General features: G+C 38.5%; 1 protein-coding gene across 12 annotated transcripts in view; it reads right to left on the bottom strand.

Annotated features, from left to right (window-relative positions):
- Window positions 1–19,562, bottom strand: part of MAST4 (microtubule associated serine/threonine kinase family member 4) — a 329,916-nt gene that overhangs the window by 187,073 nt on the left and 123,281 nt on the right. For all 12 annotated transcript variants that reach the window (XM_072992693.2, XM_072992692.2, XM_072992691.2 and 9 more), the window contains one exon: window positions 18,744–18,775. In XM_072992693.2, coding sequence (XP_072848794.2) covers window positions 18,744–18,775 — 32 coding nt within the window. The remainder of the gene's footprint in view (window positions 1–18,743; window positions 18,776–19,562) is intronic.

Genomic DNA, 19,562 nt, shown 5'->3' on the forward strand with positions numbered 1-19,562 from the left:
GAGCATGTGAGTAAGGGTTTCCAAAGCACCCTGCTCACATGGACAATACCTTTCGAGATAAGGGATTGTGTTATATCTACCATATGATACAGCACCAGGCATGACATTACATCTGGCCAGAGAAAAGGCCCTGTGGTTTTGTGGACCCTTTAAGCAACGTGAGGAAAGCAGCTGGTTCTCCCATTTTAAAGGGAATGTGGAGAGACAATGGGGAACAAGACTTATCAGCTGCGCTCTATAATTCCTGAAACTCAACATCCATGATTCATCTCTTATCTGTTTGAAATGCTAGCTCTCGACTTAGTGAACCTAAAAAGTCAATATCTGAGCCAACCAGTTTCAGTTTTTTAAAAAGGGCAGTAGACCTAAAAGGAGGGTCGGAATCTTGCAGAACCTGGTCTGAGTTATAAAACATTTTTAACCAGAATTAAAAACTTCGAGTAGGGAACACACCTTGGTAGACCTAATACCTTACATAAGAAGTGGGATTGTAGCTGTTCAATTGAGCAATCAATGGCATTTTGCCAAATTGGGATGCCATGCAGAATTTGTGGGGTAATTTTAGATTTAAAAACTTGTAGGGCTGCCAGGACATATCAGTTGCCAGTGTCATAATAAAATCGAACTAAGGACTGCACAGAAAGCCTCACTATGTTTAAAACTGATTTGCGATGAGGAACCCAGGAATGTTTATAGTGAAAAAGAATACCTAAATATTTGTACTGTTCGACCTAATTGATATTGTTACTGTGTTTCCCCGAAAATAAGACAGGATCTTATATTAATTTTTTGCTTCAAAAAGCACATTACGGCTTATTTTCAGGGGATTTTTTTTTCATGTACTGTACAACAATCTACATATATTCAAATACAGTCATGTCATCTTCTTCTGGTTGCTGCACAATGGTGGAGAGCAGGGTTTCACTTAACTGTTATAATTCAATTGCATTTTATTTTTGTCCAAATATTCCACACATCTATTAATCAAACATTTCAGACCAGGACAGGTCCATGAGAGAATAACGGCATCATCTGCAAAAAGCAGCAGCAGAACAGAGTATACCCCTAACTTGGGAGGGTGACAATCCACATTAGCTAAACAAGGAGCTAGATCATTCATAAAAATGTTGAACAAGGAGGGAGCAAGGATGCATCCTTGCTTCACCCACTTGTTAGTTGGAAACTGGTTGGTTAATTCACCCTTCCAAGAAGATCTAACTTCAATAAACAAAAACAAAGTTCCTCAATAAACAAAAAAGAACACCAAAATATATTCAAAGCAATAAGGCAAAACAATCCATTTAAACAACTAGATTGCTAGAAATAGTGCTTTTAAATCTGTGGTTTTATCTACTGTGAGCTGCCTTGGGTCACATATGAGGAGAAAGGCAGCATATAAATAATATAAACAAATACATTCTGCAGACAGGGTTGTTTATAAAGGAATAACAGAGATATAAACAATGGACAAAAAAACAGCCAGGGAATGGAACAAATGATGCATCATTAGAGAAAACTTACCAAGGCGGGTGGGTAAGATTTTTCATATACTATATGCTGATTTTATAATTGTTTATGCTTTAGTCTGTTTTTTAATTAGATTGCCTGTTAAAATATTTTTGTATATGTGACTTAACTGAGCGGTAATCTTTTAACTTTAACTTTTTTACTGAGAAAGTATATCATTCTAATACTATTATATTATTAAACATCATATCACTTTTTGTTAGGGCATTTTAAAGTTTTGTTAGAATGGTTGTTGTGGGTTTTTCGGGCTCTTTGGCCGTGTTCTGAAGGTTGTTCTTCCTAACGTTTCGCCAGTCTCTGTGGCCGGCATCTTCGGAGGACAGCACTCTGTGTTAGAATACTTACTGCACATTTAGTCCATAAAAATTTCAGTTACAGTCTTATAATATTGCATTACATTTTTATAGTTTTTTTTTAATATTCATTAGTCATGATTGTTAAAAGCCTGTTTGAAAAGGTCGGTCTTCAGCTGTTAGTGGAAGGACAGAAGGGAGAGAGCCAACCTAACGTCCCAAGGGAGAGAGCATTCCATAAGCTGGGAGCAGCAACAGAGAAGGCTCTCTTGTGCCCTCATCAACTGTCTGCACTGGCAATAGACCAAGAGGAGGGCCTTCTCTGATTATCTTAAGAGCTGAAAAGGCTCTTATGGGGAGACACAGTCCTTCAGTAGTCTGGACGCAAGTTATATAGGGCGTTATAGGTAATGACCAGCACTTTTAATTGAGCCTGGAAATAGACTGGTAGCCAATGCAGTTGCTTTAGCAGGGCCACTATATACAGTACTCCCAGTTTGGCTGCTACATTTTTGAACCTGCTCAAGTTTGTGAGCCATCTTCAAAGGCAGCCCCATGTAGACAGTGTTACATCTAGCCAGGATCTAACTAAGGCATGTATCACATGTCCACAACCTGAAGAACTAAATCCAAGAGTACTGAAGGAATGGGCTAAAGAATTCTCAGAACCATTGCCTAGTATTTTCTTTAAATCATGGAAGATGGGAGATGTGCCAGATGCCAGGGCTAATGTCATTCCTATCTTCACAAAGAAGAAACCAAGGAATCAGTCAGTTTGACATCAATCTCAGGGAAAATTCTGGGGCAGATTATAAAGTGGTCACTCTGTAAGCACCATGAAAGCAAAAATGCAGGAGTAGGTGATACCTTTCATCAACCATTAAGAATATAAAACAACATCAACAAAAAAACTGAGCTTTTGATAACGCTTCTTCAAGGCTGTGCATCAAGTTCTCATAGGCAGTTCCAAACTTATGTGTTGTTACTAATGTCCCAAATTCACATGGCTGATGGTGTAAGGCCATGTTAGCTTCTTATATGGAACATGTTTGGTTTCACATGGCTGATGGTGTAAGGCCATGTTAGCTTCTTATATGGAACCAGCTGCAGCATGCATGTTGATTTCAAGCTCCTCCTCAGCTAGCAGTCTGGAATTTATGGCCCACATAGGCAATCTAGTCCTCCCTCCCTTTCTGTTGTTTCGAAACTCAACGAACTTCTTTTTAGCTGGGGAGGGAAGACAGCCCAATGGCAAGGCCTGCCTCTAACAGAGTTGGGATTAGGAATTTAGTTAAATCACCAGGAACTAGCAATTTAAGCCAAATGAAAGCCAATAAATAGTTCTACCTGGTAGATGCTTTCCTTAGCATACTATACTGCTTCTCTGGTGTCAAATAGCCATGGTGTTCAAAAATGATTTGGGCTTGCTTTGCAGCCTCAGGACCTGGGCACCTCGTAGTTACTGAGTCGACCATGAACTCCTCTGTATACCGAAATATTCCAAAATCAAATGTGAAGTCCTCTGTCTGACAGCAAAAGCTAAGCGTAAATTGGGTCATGCAATAGGACAGTGACCCCAAGCACACCAGCAAATATACAACAGAATGGCTGAAAAAAAAAAAGAATCAAGGTGTTGCAATGGCCCAGGCAAAGTCCAGACCCCAACCGGACTAAAATCCTGCAGCTCGATCTTAAGAGAGCCACACATAAATAAATGTCCACAAATCTCAATGAACTGAAGCAATGTTGTAAAGAACAGTGGGCTACAATTCCTGCACAATAATGTGAAAGATAGATAACGTCATACAGAAAACAATTACTTGAAGTTATTGCTGCTAAAGCAGGGGTCAGGGAACTTTTTTACCACCACCCCCCCAAAAAAATTATATATGCTGACATTACCCCCTTGATTCGAAAGGAAGGAAATCATACATTATTTGAATTAAAAATATTACTGAATCTACACAGGCTGTGTATCGAACTAGCAGGATGCACCAAATTTGATAAAGATGTGCACTATTTTTGCTGGAACACATTGCATTCCAGCCATGGTGTGGTATAGGGAGTAGTAAGGTGTCCAATGTGTCTAGCAAGTTGCATTAAATTTTTGCTAGCTCACAGAGGATTTAATCATCATCAGTGGCTGCCAGAGTGGTGCAAGCAATGACATGCTTTCCCTACCACTTTAATCATTCTATGTGTGGTGTGCAAAAAGGAACAAACCAGGCTAAAGGCCATGTCACCCACCCTGGTGCCACAGCCCAATATCAAAGGACCAGTGTGCTTTTTTAAATCATAATCAATGGAAAACTCAGCAGTGGCCAGAGGATTGGAAAAGATCAGTCTACATCCCAATCCCAAAGAAGGGAAGTGCCAAAGAATGCTCTAACTACCACACAATTGCACTCATTTCACATGCAAGCAAGGTTATGCTCAAAATCCTACAAGGCAGGCTTCAGCAGTGTGTGGACCGAGAACTCCCAGAAGTACAGTACAAGCTGGATTTCAAAGGGGCAGAGTAACTAGAGACCAAATTGCTAACATGCGCTGGATTATGGGGAAAGCCAGAGAGTTCCAGAAAAACATCTACTTTTGCTTCATTGACTATGCAAAAGCATGGCAGAAAGTGAGGATGAATTAAATAACTTCTTAATGAGGGTGAAAGAGGAGAGTGCAAAAAAATGGTCTGAAGCTCAACATCAAAAAAACTAAGATCATGGCCACTGGTCCCATCACCTCCTGGCAAACTGAAGGGGAAGATATGGAAGCAGTGACAGATTTTACTTTCTTGGGCTCCATGGTCACTGCAGAGGGTGACAGCAGCCACGAAATTAAGAGACACCTGCTTCTTGGAAGGAAAGCAATGATAAACCTTGACAGCACCTTAAAAAGCCACCCTTCCCCCCGCCTTAATTCAGTTTCTTTTGCTTGACTGCCTGTTCATTTTCACAGTTTTGAGCCAGTCTCTGTCACTCTCTCACACACACACACACACACTCACTCACTCACTCACTCACTCACTCTCTCTCTCTCTCTCTCTCTCTCTCTCTCTCTCTCTCTCTCACACACACACACACACACACACACACACACACACACACCATCCCTCCCTTCATTTTGTTCATTTAAATAAGCTTGATGAAGTCCTCGGTCTCTCGCACCTTTCTTCCCTCCTTCCCTTGCTTGCTCCTTTCCCTCCTGCTGCTTGTTTGCAGTCATTTCCGGAGGAAGCAGTCATTCAGAAGCCCCAGACTGATTGATTGCCTGGGGCTAATCCCTAGCTGTAACCAATTAGGGAGGTTTATCTCCAATCTGAAGGAACGGAGGATTTAGGAGTACCCTGCTGCAATGAAGGAAGTAACAGGAAGATGTGGCTTACAATTTGAGCTTTGGCTGCAGAGGGTGGGGGTGGGAGGGAGGAGGTAGCATTCTGCTCATTACCCCCAGGATTTTCACTTTTACCCAATTTGGGGTAATTTACCCCTGTTTCCCAACCTATGTGCTAAAGGAGGTTCTACAAGCTAAACGAATCATAAGGTGTACTCAGTTTTCACACATGGCTTCTCCATTTTGGCTTTATTTTTGTTACATAAATCATGACACAGCGTAATATGTCACATGTTGTTGTTCATGTTGTTGTTATATAGAAAACCCACCCACACAGACCGATACCTACACAAAAACTCCAACCACCACCCACAGCAAAAAAGAGGCATAATCAAAACGCTGGTAGACCGTGCAAATAGGAACTGTGAAGCTCAGTTTCTCAGCACCGAACTCAACCATCTGAATTGGGCTCTACAGGCAAATGGCTACTCCAAAAATGAAATCACAAGAGCCATCAAACCAAGAAAACAACAGCGAACTGAAGAAGAAAAACACCCACCCACAAATAAAGTATTTCGGCCATACATCAAAGGGATCACGGACCGCATGGGGAAACTTTTGAAAAAACACAACCTATAAACAGTATTCAAGCCCACCACAAAAATACAACAAGTGTTACGGTCAGCAAAGGACAGAAGGGACCCCCTCACCAATGCAGGAGTATACCGGATACCTTGCAGTTGTGGACAGGTATATATTGGAACGACAAAACAAAGCATCCACACCAGAATCAAAGAACATGAGAGACACTGTAAACTAAACAAGCAGAAAAACCTGCAGTAGCTGAACATGCCCTAAAACAAACTGGACAAGAAATTCTGAAATACTGGACAACACCAGCAATCATTACGTCAGACTGCACAGGGAAGCCATTGAAATCCACAAGCACCAGCAGAACTTCAACAAAAAAGAGGAAAGTGTGAAGCTCAACAAAACTTGGCTCCCAGCTCTCAAAAATACAGTGTGCAAAAGGTCAACGAACTCCACCCAGCCACAAGGACAGGGGATCACTACACATAAAAGATCAGTTAACGACACCCATCAACCACAGTGACAGATAATCTCTTCTCCTTAGCACAACAATACACCCACAAGAAGACACACTAATCACCCATCTACAGAAAAAGACAAAAGCCTATCTCACAGCCATAAATACTGCACTCCCAGCCAACTACACCAGAGTACAGAGTGCTGTCCTCTGAAGATGCTGGCCACAGAGACTGGGGAAACGTTAGGAAGAACAACCTTCAGAACACAGCCAAAGAGCCCGAAAAACCCACAACAACCATTAGATCCTGGCCGTGAAAACCTCCGCGAATACATTGATCCTGGAATTGTCATAGATCACAAGCTAAATATGACCCAACAGTGTAATGCAGCTATGAAAAAGGCAAATGCTATTTTAGGATGCATTAAAAAAAATATAGTTTCCAAATCCCATGAGATGCTAGTTCCCCTCTATTTAGCACTGGTTAGGCCTCATGTTCAGTATTGTGTCCAGTTCTGGACACCACACTTCAAGAAAGACGCTGGCAAATTGGAATAAGTTCAGAGGACGGCATCAAGTATGATCAGGGGGCTGGAAACCAAGCCTTATGAGGAAAGACTGAAAGAATTGGGCATGTTTAGTCTTGAGAAAAGAAGACATGGGGTGATATAATAACATGTTTCAAATATCTGAAAGGCTGTTATACAGAGGAGGTGCAGGATCTTTTCTCGATCGTTCCAGAGTGCAGGACACACAACAATGGGCTCAAGTTACAGAAAGCCAGATCTCCGCCGAATATCAGGAAAAGTTCCTAACTGTTAGAGCAGTAAGACAGTGGAACCAATTATCTCAAAAGGTGGCGAGTGTTCCAACACTCAAGAGAGGCAGTCAAGAGAAAGTTAGACGGCCACATGGCAGATATGCTTTGAGTTTTTTTCCTGCATCTAGCAGGGAGTTGGACCAGATGACCTTATAGGCCTCTACTGACTTCACTATTCTTTGATTCTATTATTCAAAGTTTTCAGGGAAGCTGTCAGCTATACAGTACTTCAGCAGACTAGGTTCTGATAAAAGTCAGGACTCCTAGCAGGGTGCCCCAAGAAGGAATGATCAAAACTGAGAAACAAAACTAAGACACATTCACTCTCTTCAGGACTGATGTTCACATCAGCAGAAGAAAATTGATAGTTTCATTGGTGATAAGGCAGAGAAACTCCTGGAGGGCAGTTCCTGCATAACAGCTATACAGAAAGGTGACAGCAGTCGAGGGTATTTCACAGAAAACAGATGTGACACACAAACTGTTGTTAGTACAACATAGAGAAGGCAGTAATAAACCGTTTGTGAATATTTTATATTTTGAAAACTTTGTGGTGAGACAATTTAAATGAAATAAAAGATAGCGCTGGGAGATGAGACTTACAGGGTGGAAGGCTCTCAGTAAATAGGGCAGAGCAAAGGACAATTATGAATAGTACTGTCACTAATGAAGTAACCAAATTAAAGTCAAAAGGATGTGTCAATGTGCACAGAAGCAAACAAAAGGTGTGATGCTGCAAGGCAGTTGGGCAGTACAATTGAAACATAGAATATGAAAAGTAGGAATCAACATAAACTCAAACCTGTAAAGCAAGATGTTAAACCAGACCTGGGCAAAGTGTGGCCCGAGGGCCACATACAGCCCACGGGCCACTCCTGTCCGGCCTGTGGACAGTTTTGAACATCAAAACCATTTATAGCTTTTTGTCCAAAGTTGATCAGTTGCTTATCTTTAACATACCGCAAAAACCTCTTTAGTATTTGTGAAGATTAACAAGTTTAAAATAAAAAAATTCATAATATCACTGTTTCATTTTATTTTTAAGTAAAGTTGGTTCGGCCCCCGAACACAGTTCAGATTTTTCATGTTGCCCCCCCCCATGGAAATTAATTGCCCACCCCTGTGTTAAACGTTTAAAAATGGCATTACTTTGTGTGGATGAACTTAAATAGACTGGATTTGGACACTTCTACAATTATAAGAGATTTCACTCTGGAAATGACAAAATCAGAAAAAATGTTATGGCTCTAATACTGAGGCAAGATATAGCATAAGTAGTCAAGGGCTATTACACAAAGTCTGACTGAACAGTATCAATCAGATTAATGCCAAAAGCTATCAACATAACCACGACTAAAGTTGATGTCCTAACAATAGTTGCTGTTGAAGAAAAAACTGAAAGCTTTTATGGAAGTATCAAGAAGGAAACTGATCATATACCGAAACAGGACATGGTAATATGCTAATAAAGGTAAAGGTAAAGGTTCCCCTTGACAATTTTTTGTCCAGTCGTGGGGGTGGTGCTCATCGCCGTTTCCAAGCCATAGAGCCAGCGTTTTGTCCGAAGACAATCTTCTGTGGTCACATGGCCAGTGCGACTTAGACACGGAATGCTGTTACCTTCCCACCGAGGTGGTCCCTATTGATCTACTCGCATTTGCATGCTTTCGAACCGCTAGGTTGGCAGGAGCTGGGACAAGCGACGGGCGCTCACTCCGTCGGGTGGATTCGATCTTACGACTGCTTGGTCTTCTGATCCTGCAGCACAGGCTTCTGCGGTTTAGCCCGCAGTGCCACCACGTCCCAATACAATATGCTAATAACCATTAGTAATCAAAACATAGAAGTAGGAAATAAAACAGAATCAAAGGTCACAGAATTTGTCCTAGGAGTCAGAAATGAAGCAGGAGGGCAATTCATAGAATTCTGTGAAACCAACAGCCTGTTTATTGCAAATTTCTGCTTCAGAGAACCATGACGGTATAGAAAAGAAGCAAAATATAGACTGTTGTACTTTGGGCATATCATGAGAATACAAAACTCACTGGAAAAGACAGTAAGTCTGGAAAAACGAGAAGATGGAAGAAAAGAAGACAACCAAACATGAGCTAGATTGATTACCAGTAAAGGAATCCATGCTTTGAATCCAACACTTTGCAGGCTGTTAAGGATAGAACCTTCTGGAGATCCCATAAATTGTTAACAACTGAACAGCACATAACAACAACAAAAATCACATACAAGCTAACCCAGGTTTTTCAGATCTTCAGACGAAGCTCTTCACTCAAGTCTGCCACTTTCAGAAGCACCTACCAAACACTCGAAAGAACTTTCTTGATACTGATCTCTAGACTCTGAAATACCTAGCAATGGAGAATCTAGATTGCCTACTCTTCTTAGGTCTTCCAATGGCTTTTCATTGACAGAGGTTGTTGCAATTTAAGATGGACTACTTTTGAAGGAGATTATAGCAAACTGGTACTTGAGGCTCTCAGTTGGCTCTGCAAAGGTCAAAACAGTCCAACACTATTCCTGTTGCTGCTGGAGACACAAAAAGCCTCTGCAGCAGTTACAAGTCAGCACAAGTATGCTGACATATCTTTCTATTCTTGCAACATTCTACTTGATCCTGGAATCTGCACAACACTTTGTAGGCAAAATCACTTGGATCCAATCTGATGTGGATGCTGTAGTTAATATAGAATGTAACTATGGCCCCTGTTTGTCCTGTATTAATGGATAAGTTTCAGTTTTTGCAGCCTGATGGTGTGGATAGGACCCTTTGAGAGGTGAAGGCTACCAGTAGGAGACATTTCCATCTAATTCTAAAGGACTCTTTTTCCTCTGGACAACTGCTGTCCATTTTCCAGTAGATCCTTGAGTCATTATCTTCTCCTGCCACAATCTGCTCTGGAGGTTTTGGGAATCAACAGGAACTTGGGGGCAGCTGTATAGGGAAGGGGAACTGACAAAATACTTGTCTTTTGCGGAGGAGATATTCCACTGAAACCCTATGCCAATGACTGGAAGCCTCATTAGGACCCCAGCCATTCTTTGTTTGTACCCTTCCTATTATAAACAGATGTGAATATTGTTAGAGAATGTCGCATTTATTGTTTTTAATCTTTTTTTCAAAGCAGCAGTGTCCTCACTAAGGATTATTTCTTATTGTGAAGTCTGGTTATAACAGCACAAGAAGAATTGTCTTCTGATAAATTATACAAAAACAAAGGTGGTAGTCTTTGGAAAACCAAGAAAGATTCGTGCAAGTTTGAACAAGTTAGTAATTTCAAACATATTGGGAGACGTCTGATCAGAAACTGTCCTGGAAAAGGAACAGGAAAACTGCAAGATAACATTGCCAGTAACATTAACAAAGTGTCAAGCAACTTCCATTTCTAACAGGAAGCTAGCTAAGGGCTCAGCTTATCCAAGGCTATGAAACCTTCCAGCCCAGTCTTTCCCCAGGTAAGCACAATTTAGGCATACGTTTAGCTGGTGGAACTCTTAGAATGGATAACTCTCAGATTTGGAGTCCAAGAAATCAACAACAAATGACACATCCTTAGTTTGGCTCCCTCAGGCAAATTTTAGGCCCAAAAAGAAGACAATTTATTAGGTCAAAACCAAAAACTAAAGAAGGCAAAACAGCTGCACCATCTCAAAGACTAAATTATATATTTTAATGTGAGATTTTGGGAACAAGTCTACATTCTCAGACTGTCACATTAAAATATAGCAATTAGTCTTTAAAGTGCCATAAATGTTTTTATATTTTGTTTTTGGCCTGATATGCTAGCACAGACTAACACAGCCACCTCTTCTAAAACAACAATAATGTATTGGGTTATGCTACATCAGTTAGACAAAAGATTATTTGAAGTTTACTAACAGACTATACACAAGTTACCAGCCAGTCCAAGCAACGTGAATGTTTGATGCAAAATTATGATTCTAGAAATGTTGAAGATAACCAATTAAACAGTCTCATTATTCCCCCTCAAACCAAAAATATATGTTGAATATGTTCAGATGAATAAAGGTGTTATATGGACCAATCAATTTTCTCACAGCATAATTACCTATTCTGTATTTATAGACTTCAAATTTTAATTCTAAAATAGTTAATCCCACAACTTCTCCAAAAGCTATAAGGGCAAAATATAATTTTACTGTGGCTCAGTGAGAGTTGCAATTGGAGGTTCAAATAATGCAGTAATGGTCATGATTCAGTCTATGAACATGGAACAGAATCTGGCAACCATGAAGCCCACAGACCAGTACTGAAAAATAAAATTTTAAAAAAATTGATTTCACAAAAAAATTCCAGTAGCTATATTAGTCTGCTGAATTTTAGAAGGGAGACTATTCCAAAGTTGTGAGGCAACCGCCAAGAAGGCCCGATTTCTGGTCATCGTTTTCCAAGCCTCTCTTCGGGTCAAGACTGACCAGTCTGAGAAGATCTTACAGGATGGGCAGATCTAGTCAGAGGGAGGCCTGATTTTAAAAAGGTGAATTAAACCTGACTTGAGTCCCAATTCTGGGAGAAAGGCAGCATATAAACAGAATAAATTAAATAAAGTAATAAAGTAATATATTGTGGACTGTAACCCATTTCTTCAAATGCAGACAGACATCTATGCAGTACAGAAGCGGCTGGGAGTATGATATATAATGGAGTCTTTAGGTACAGAAATTTTAATGATGATCATTAAGACCCAGAGGGTGACAGGTTACTTGACTATATAGAAAAGGGGTGTGTGACTTGAAAAAAGTTAGGAACCTCTGATCTTAAAGAAAATCTGATTATTGTGTATTCATTCATCAGTGCTCCCTCACCAATGCACCCACTAAGAGGTGAGGACTCTATGGATCAGTAAGGATATTAGAATATTCAGTGCTTAGAATGTTCAGCTTTTATTTATTTATTTATTTAATTTATATGCCGCCCACACTACCCAAAGGTCTCTTATCATGTATAGTTTAACTATCTGGCTTAACTATAAAGGCACTCTTGTGCTTTTCAGCCTCCATCCACTATACATAATAATTATTATCTGGACCTTGGAGAAGTCAAGAATAAAGATTTCTGTTCTTTGCAAAACAATTCTGAATATACCCTGACACATTCAAAAACTGATAGGATACTTTTATCTACCAGATGTAACTGCACCCAGCATGAAAACAATTAAAAACTCATATAAAAATTCTCATTTATTTAGGACAATTTCTCCTACATTATATCAGGCAATCTTTCCACCCAGGAAGCACAATCTCCCATCTAGTCTTCCTGTTTCTCTTGCTCCATTGTTCACTTTCTCTCAGTCTGTCAGCTGAACAGTGAAAAGTTGATTTTTTTTTAAAAAAAGGATCAACAGGTCAGGGCCAAAGGACAAGGCACGTATACAAGCAGAGGCAGTCTACCACATATACAAAGAGACTGAAAAAACATAATTGAAGTATCGCATACAAAAAGACAGGCAGGTGGTCTGCTTTATTTCTTTTTGAGATCTTCCAGCTTGCTGTTTTCCCCCCAATTTTATCAGGTTCATATACTGGGTCTTGTTAGCGATTGCTAGAGACCTTTTACCTGCAGGGTATTCTTTTCCTTTCCTTTTTCATTTTTAAAATAATGATAAGCTTCTCCAGGAACACAGACATGGCACAAAAGAAGAGGTGAACTGAGAAATATAGAATGCACACCAAAAACCCACTGTTCTCTTTCTTTAACTTCACAGCTGCCCTTTTCAAATTGATAAGAATTTCTGATATGCTGGTTTACATTCTATATATGATATCCTGTTACTCAAAGAGACAGGAGAAATTTATTACCAGACTATGTGTTCAGAGGCCATCACAGGTTTTGTTAAACTATGTCATTATAACAGATATGACTGGTTTTGTAACAATATATATTCCAGTTATTAACTGTTGACTGCATAAACTACAAATAAAATTATTATAAGAAAACCCCTCTTCAAGCAACATAAGTGCATGCTTTGGCCAGCAAATTGAGGAAAGCTATAATGCCCCTTGGGATACAAAAAAATTATCAAAAAGGAACTGTTCATTTGAGAAGAGGTGGTGGGAGGTAATATGTGAATAATAAATGGGAAATATAGCTGAAACATGTCTTAAATAAGCATCAGAGAGTAGAGCCATTTTATCGTTTTCTGCTCCTTCACAAATATTTCCCTAGGAAGATTATCTAGTGCTGAAGCTTCATTCAAGCAATTCAGCATTATCGAAATGGAAGAAACTTCATAATATGAAGATCTAGGTCATGCTAAACTAACTTCAAGAGATATTGGTAGAAGTATATATTACTTCAGATAATGGAAACCAAAAGTAAGATTACACAAAATCAGTTTACTGTCTGATTCATTTCTCTTTTATTATTTATTTAAATCAGTAAAGCAAAGGGGAAAAATACAAAATAAAAGAACTACAGTATAATACAGTACAAAAAACACAAAATAAAGTTAGAAAGAAAACTTAGTAGACAAAAAAACACTTAAATTATACATTTAGGAAAACCGCACACCCCTGGAGAAGTATATAATTTATTCATTTGGGAAGCCCCACTCACCTTCCAAAACTGCACTGAATCTTGTGCAGGTACAAAACCCTAATTCATTTCATTTTGCCTAATGTCCTTTAAAGAAAATCTCTTTAAATTAATTCACTGTCTCTGAATCAGTTGGTACAAATTTCCAATGTGCTATAACGTATTGGTTTTATTTCTATAAATCATAGCCTCATCTGATCCTTCCAAGAGCAAAACCACTGGTGGACTTCTAGAGTTTTAGCCATTCTGATACAGTGGTGCCTCGACTTACAAACTTAATTGGTTCCGGAACTCCGGTCGCAACTCAAAATGGTTGTAAGCTGACGCACCATTTCCCATTGAAATGCAATTAATCCATTCTACCCAAAGAAAAAAATAACCAAAAAAATCACTGCAAGACCCATTGAAAATGCAATTAATCCGTTCTAGCCAGAAAAGCAAGCAAAGCATGCAAGACCCATCGGAAAGGCAAAAAAACCAAAGCAAAAAGCAACCGATGCGTGCAAGATCCATCGGAAATGAAGAAAGCAAAGCAAAAAGCAAGCAAAACATGCAAGATCCCTCGGAAATGCAAAAAAAGGGGAAGCAAAAAGCAAGCAAACCCCCCAAGACCCATCGGAAATGGGGAAAAAACCCAAAAAGCAAACAAATCCCTCAAGACCCATTGGAAATGGGGAAAAATACCAAAAAAAAAACCAAGACCCCCAAGACCCATCACAGCACAGAAACATAACCCCCAGCCCAAAACCATGCTGCAAACCCCACCCAGAACAGTTTTTAAAAAGGAGAAAGCAGCACCTTACCTCACCAGGAGGAGGCTTCAAAACCGAAGCCTCCTCCCATCGCACTCACTCTAACTGTTGGGGCACGAAAGAGCTACAAAGAAGCAGCCTCTTCGCCTACCAACAGTTAGCAATTTGAATTTCCCACCTTTTCCCCCTGCCTTTTTCTGTTCGTAACTTGGAAGCTCCAGCCGCAATTCAAAGCAAAATTTTGTGGCCGGAGCTGGTCGTAACTCGAAATGGTCGTAAGTGGGGATGTTCATAGGTCAAGGCACCACCGTACACATCTTTTCACTTCTCTAAAGTGGAATATTTTTCATTCCCTCAACCAAGCAAAATACAATACAATACACTTAATATATTAGTATACTTTTAGCCTTGTTTTGTTAATGCTTTTTCACTCTCTTTATATGTGAAGTAGTGTCAGCAATGGGACTAAGCCTCAAAACTGGAAAGAATCCTAATAGTCCTTCTTCTCAAAAATGTGTAGGTGTACCAATACAGATAAAAATGTTAAGGGAAACTTCAGAAAGCTTAATAGTAGGTAGCATTGCTCTCCTTAAAACTCTTCTATATGTCACCAAGCATCCAATAGGCAACCCATCCACCGAATAAATCAGATGGCAGCCAGTATGCCATAGGCTCTCTCATAAGGAATACTACTTTTAATTGATTCCTCATTTATTTCTTAAGGACTAAAGCATTTTTAGCTTCCTAAAAGACACATTACAGATCGCCTAATCTCTGCAACAAGAGGCAATTCATCTGTTGTTTGGCTAAGCATTCTGAAATTAGTGTTTCACTTGCTTGCTCTTTTATTCTTGCACTTTGTGAAAGAAATAACCCATCTACATACATACAACTATATGTGAAAGGAGACTTTCAACTTCATTCCTACTAATTAATGTTTTCTTAAGACACTATCTTAGGTCTGCAGGATCAGTACTATAGATTCAAACAAAACTCTGCTAGTTCCAAGCACAGACTTCTCTAAACTTGGCTGTACCAAGCCTGTAGAAATGAACACAATTGACAATAGAAAAATACTTTTGCATAAAAAATTATGTTATTGTCCAATTGTTCTTGTACCGTTTGGTTGTAAGAAGGATTTCATTATATTTCCAACCTTTATCTCTTCTTCCCGAAAGTAATCCAATAATTCCACGCTCAAAATCACAGATAAAGATGACAATTAGAAACCCTTATCAACTTCTGGAAAACCTGACAGAAAAAGCCTTAAGGGGAAAAAACACCCTCAACAATTCTGATTAAGTTGTACACATTTGGTGTCTTCTGTTCACTACTTCATTTGATAGTATCATTCACTTTTCTACCAACACATAAAAAGGTTTATGATCAGTATGTGCCAAACATAGCTTTTGTATGAATAAAAACTGATTAAGAAAATAGAACAAAATGGTTACATAGATTTTCTCCCCGAATAACAGTTTAGCAAATTTTATTAAAATGAGATTCAGTAATGGATAAGAAAGTCTGAAACTGTATTGAAACCAGTAATACTGGAACTGCTGTATTCCAAAACTACAGCAAAGCTATTTGTTATTTCTTCACATAATATTGTTTATTGTCCACTATGCACGGAACTGTAAATTCAAGGTAAAGTCCTTATCAAAATTAGTCACTGGATAAATAAATGCAATATCACAGTTTTCCAGACTGCTATTAAAATATTTATTTTTATTACTTAGTTTACACACTCACAACATCGTATCTTAAATGTTAACCAAAGCAACAGCTTGCATTTACTGCAGTATCTAAAATACGCTTTTAACTTTCAACTTTCTTAGTGTGATTATCCCTTTTAATATCTGTAACAGTTAAATATAAAAGATACTACATTAATTTCTTGAGAAAAATCTGGTCAATCCATAAAATAGTTGCTGACCTCAGTTCATAACATTCTATTTTTCATTGCAAGTATTTATTGTGACTATTAAGAGAAAATACTTTTAAAAGCTTTGCTATATCTTAGCTGACACATACATTTTCCTAATAAACATATCCCTAGAATTGCATGGATTTGAGAAGCACAGATTTTTTCCCCCAAATACATTCAATTAATGTCATGCTGATATTCATCTCCAGGAAGTGGTCTGGGAAACATGGGTCTCAGACGTACCTATCTGGCTGATCCCTCCATGCTCCATGTGGTAGCCACTAAGGGTGCTAGGGCATGCCAGGAGGCTGACACGGGTCAAAGAAGATCATAGGGTCATGTTGCTCTATTGGGGAGGAGGACAGATCATGCCTCTGTTTTCCCACTCTGATAGAGGCTTTTTCTGTCCTTTAACTCTCTCTCTCTCTTTCTCTCTCTCTCTCTCTCTCTCTGTGTGTGTGTGTGTGTGTGTGTGTGTGTGTGTGTGAGAGAGAGAGAGAGAGAGAGAGAGAGAGAGTATTTCTGTTATGTAAAATTGTTTATACGTATACTTATTGTATTATCTTTTAATTGTTGTTAGCCGCCTAGAGTGGTCCTGACACGACCAGATAGGCGGGATATAAATGTAATAAATAAATAAATAAATAAAATAAAATAAATCAGCTGTTTATGCTTTGTAGTTAGGTTTGGGGGGCATAAGAGTTTTACAAGGATTTTGAACTGCATGGGGGTCCAGTGCCCCTAAACCCAGTGTGTTGAAGGGAAAAGTGTATATGGAAAGATGCAGAACAATATTAAATTTTTTATCTTACTTTTTTGCAGTACTCCCCTGGATTTTTGACGTGATATCACTGTAATTTCCACTTCAGGAATTTCACTTACAAAATGCTAATTATTTCATTTTTTACACAAATAATTGCAATTACAGTCTTTTGATTGGGTTATCTTGAAAAATATCTGCTTCTAGAATATTCTAGAATATCCAATGCAGTATCAAAGGGCTCCAACAGGCTATATGGAAGCACCTACAATGCCATTTTTGCTATACTCAAGGAGCAATCAAGAATTCATTTGAAGGAGGGGGAGTAACAAACTGAAAACAGGTGGAAAGGGGCAGCCATAACCCAATCAAAAGACTGTTGATACAGAATATATTTCTCTCTTTCTCTTCTGTATATACCTGTCCCCTGTGTTCTTTTTTTTTTTTTTGCCCTTCCCCCATGTTTTCTTTCTAAGTGTGTCTCTTCCCCGCCCCACTCTCTTTTCTCCCCTCTTCTGTATTTGTAAATGTTTCTGTGTGATAGACAAAAAGATGGCGAGAGGGGAATATAGAGATGTGGTGTTCTGATTTTTCATTGCAGCAATAAGTAATTTTATCAGAAGCAATTTCAGATTGCTAGAATAAAATGCATCCCACCTGTACTACAACTGTGAGTTCTAAATCAAGCAACAATAATTTAGAAACAGTAGACTCCAACAAATAACAAACAATGCATCTAAACCAATCTGGGATATCAGATTTCACATTCTGTGAACATTCCTCCAAACTCAATTGCTGGTTAAATATTGTTAGTTTAATGGAATTGGATGGTGTACATTGAGCAGTTCTGTAGTTCTTTTCTACTGGGCAACTTTTACAGAAAATGTCAATTACTATTATATTGCATCTTTGCTCTGTAGAGTGTAAATTTTGCCTATGCATCCTTAAGAAAAAAATCAGATTTATACAGATGAGCAACACAGATCTAAAATTATTTAAATTCACATAGGTTCACAGCCTATGCTCATTTACGATGGAATGGCAAAACTGAACACAACATAAATTAATTTTGAATAACCATATATGTGGTTGTATTGTTAGAGTAATTAAGTGAAAGCATATAGGCCTATACTGTATAGTGCAAGTAACCATAAGGTATCAGCAGATTTGCATACACTCATTAATTGTATGAACCAATAAAAATAAATTATTGCAAGCTCTAAATACGTCTATATTTTCAATGGGCAAAAACTACATTAGGTAACCATGTTTAGAATTCATTTAATCTCATAAATTATTTCCTACAATATTGTATATTCATTTTACTTAGCTTGATTTTTATTTACCATGCATACATATGCTGCACAATAACAAAGTCCAATATTGAAGTCAAATCAGATATAATGATGTACAGAAACATTAACAATTTATGCTATATTTATGTGAAATGAAAGTAGTAATTATTCTCAGTGAACTGTTTTGTTTGTTTTCTCTGACGGCCTTATTCATAATTTGGAAGTCGTTCACTTAGAAATAAAGACAGAGCACAAGGATCTCAGTGTACTGGTTTACAATCCCAGCTTTTTGTGTGTGTACATTCAAGTGCCACATTTAACCTTCATTTTATCAGCCATTGAAAGAAGAAAGATATATTGAAGAACAGTCAAACTTCATGCAAAATACACTGAACACAATGAAAGGAAGAAACATCAGTTACTTACAAACTTCCCCTTCTTGGAAGGCTCAGCTCTTTCTGCAAAATAAGCAAAAGGCCATTATTCCGTGAATTCCCAACGTACAAAAAGCATAACTATTTAACCTAATATAAATAATTTTTCAAAAACAGGCTAAATATTATTTAAATTTACTTGATTCTTTGTGCACTTCTTAGTACTCATTACCAAAGTACTGACTGCTATTCTGATTTGCTCCTAAATTTTGATGTGGTCTCCCAGGCATGGCATAATAAAATGCGGACTCTCACACAAAAATATATATACAATAGATTGCTGCATTTGGGGTGAATGAGAAAATTCATTTCAGAAAACTGTAATGTAAGCATTGGGCATACTAGGGAACAATCTGGAATTTATCATATCATAGCCCCTGACCATCCTTCAGTGGGACTCATATTTATAAGTTATTACAGAGGATTATACACAAGATTTGATATTACAGTTTTGAAACCCAGACAGTCTGATTTGCATATCATTCAAATTAGATAGACCAGTTTTCATAGATTGCATAATTAATATGTATTTTTTCATGTCATGCAAATTAAGTACATTAATTGTTGCAATGTTTTTCTACAAATAGCGTTCAGCATCATTTGTACAGCAACCACTCACCTGATGGAGGCAAATCACTGTATAACTGTTATAATGCTAAACCTGGGAAGCACACTTTTACATCCTTCCTTAGTCACAGAGTTTGCTTACTATCCTTGGGCCAGTCCATACTTCTCTGCCAAACCAACCATACAGGGTGATTTTTGGAATAAAATGGGGAAAAGTGGATCATGTAAAGCAGCCATTTATGTT

The sequence above is a fragment of the Pogona vitticeps genome, chromosome 2 (assembly GCF_051106095.1).
Source record: "Pogona vitticeps strain Pit_001003342236 chromosome 2, PviZW2.1, whole genome shotgun sequence".
Taxonomy (NCBI): domain Eukaryota; kingdom Metazoa; phylum Chordata; class Lepidosauria; order Squamata; family Agamidae; genus Pogona; species Pogona vitticeps.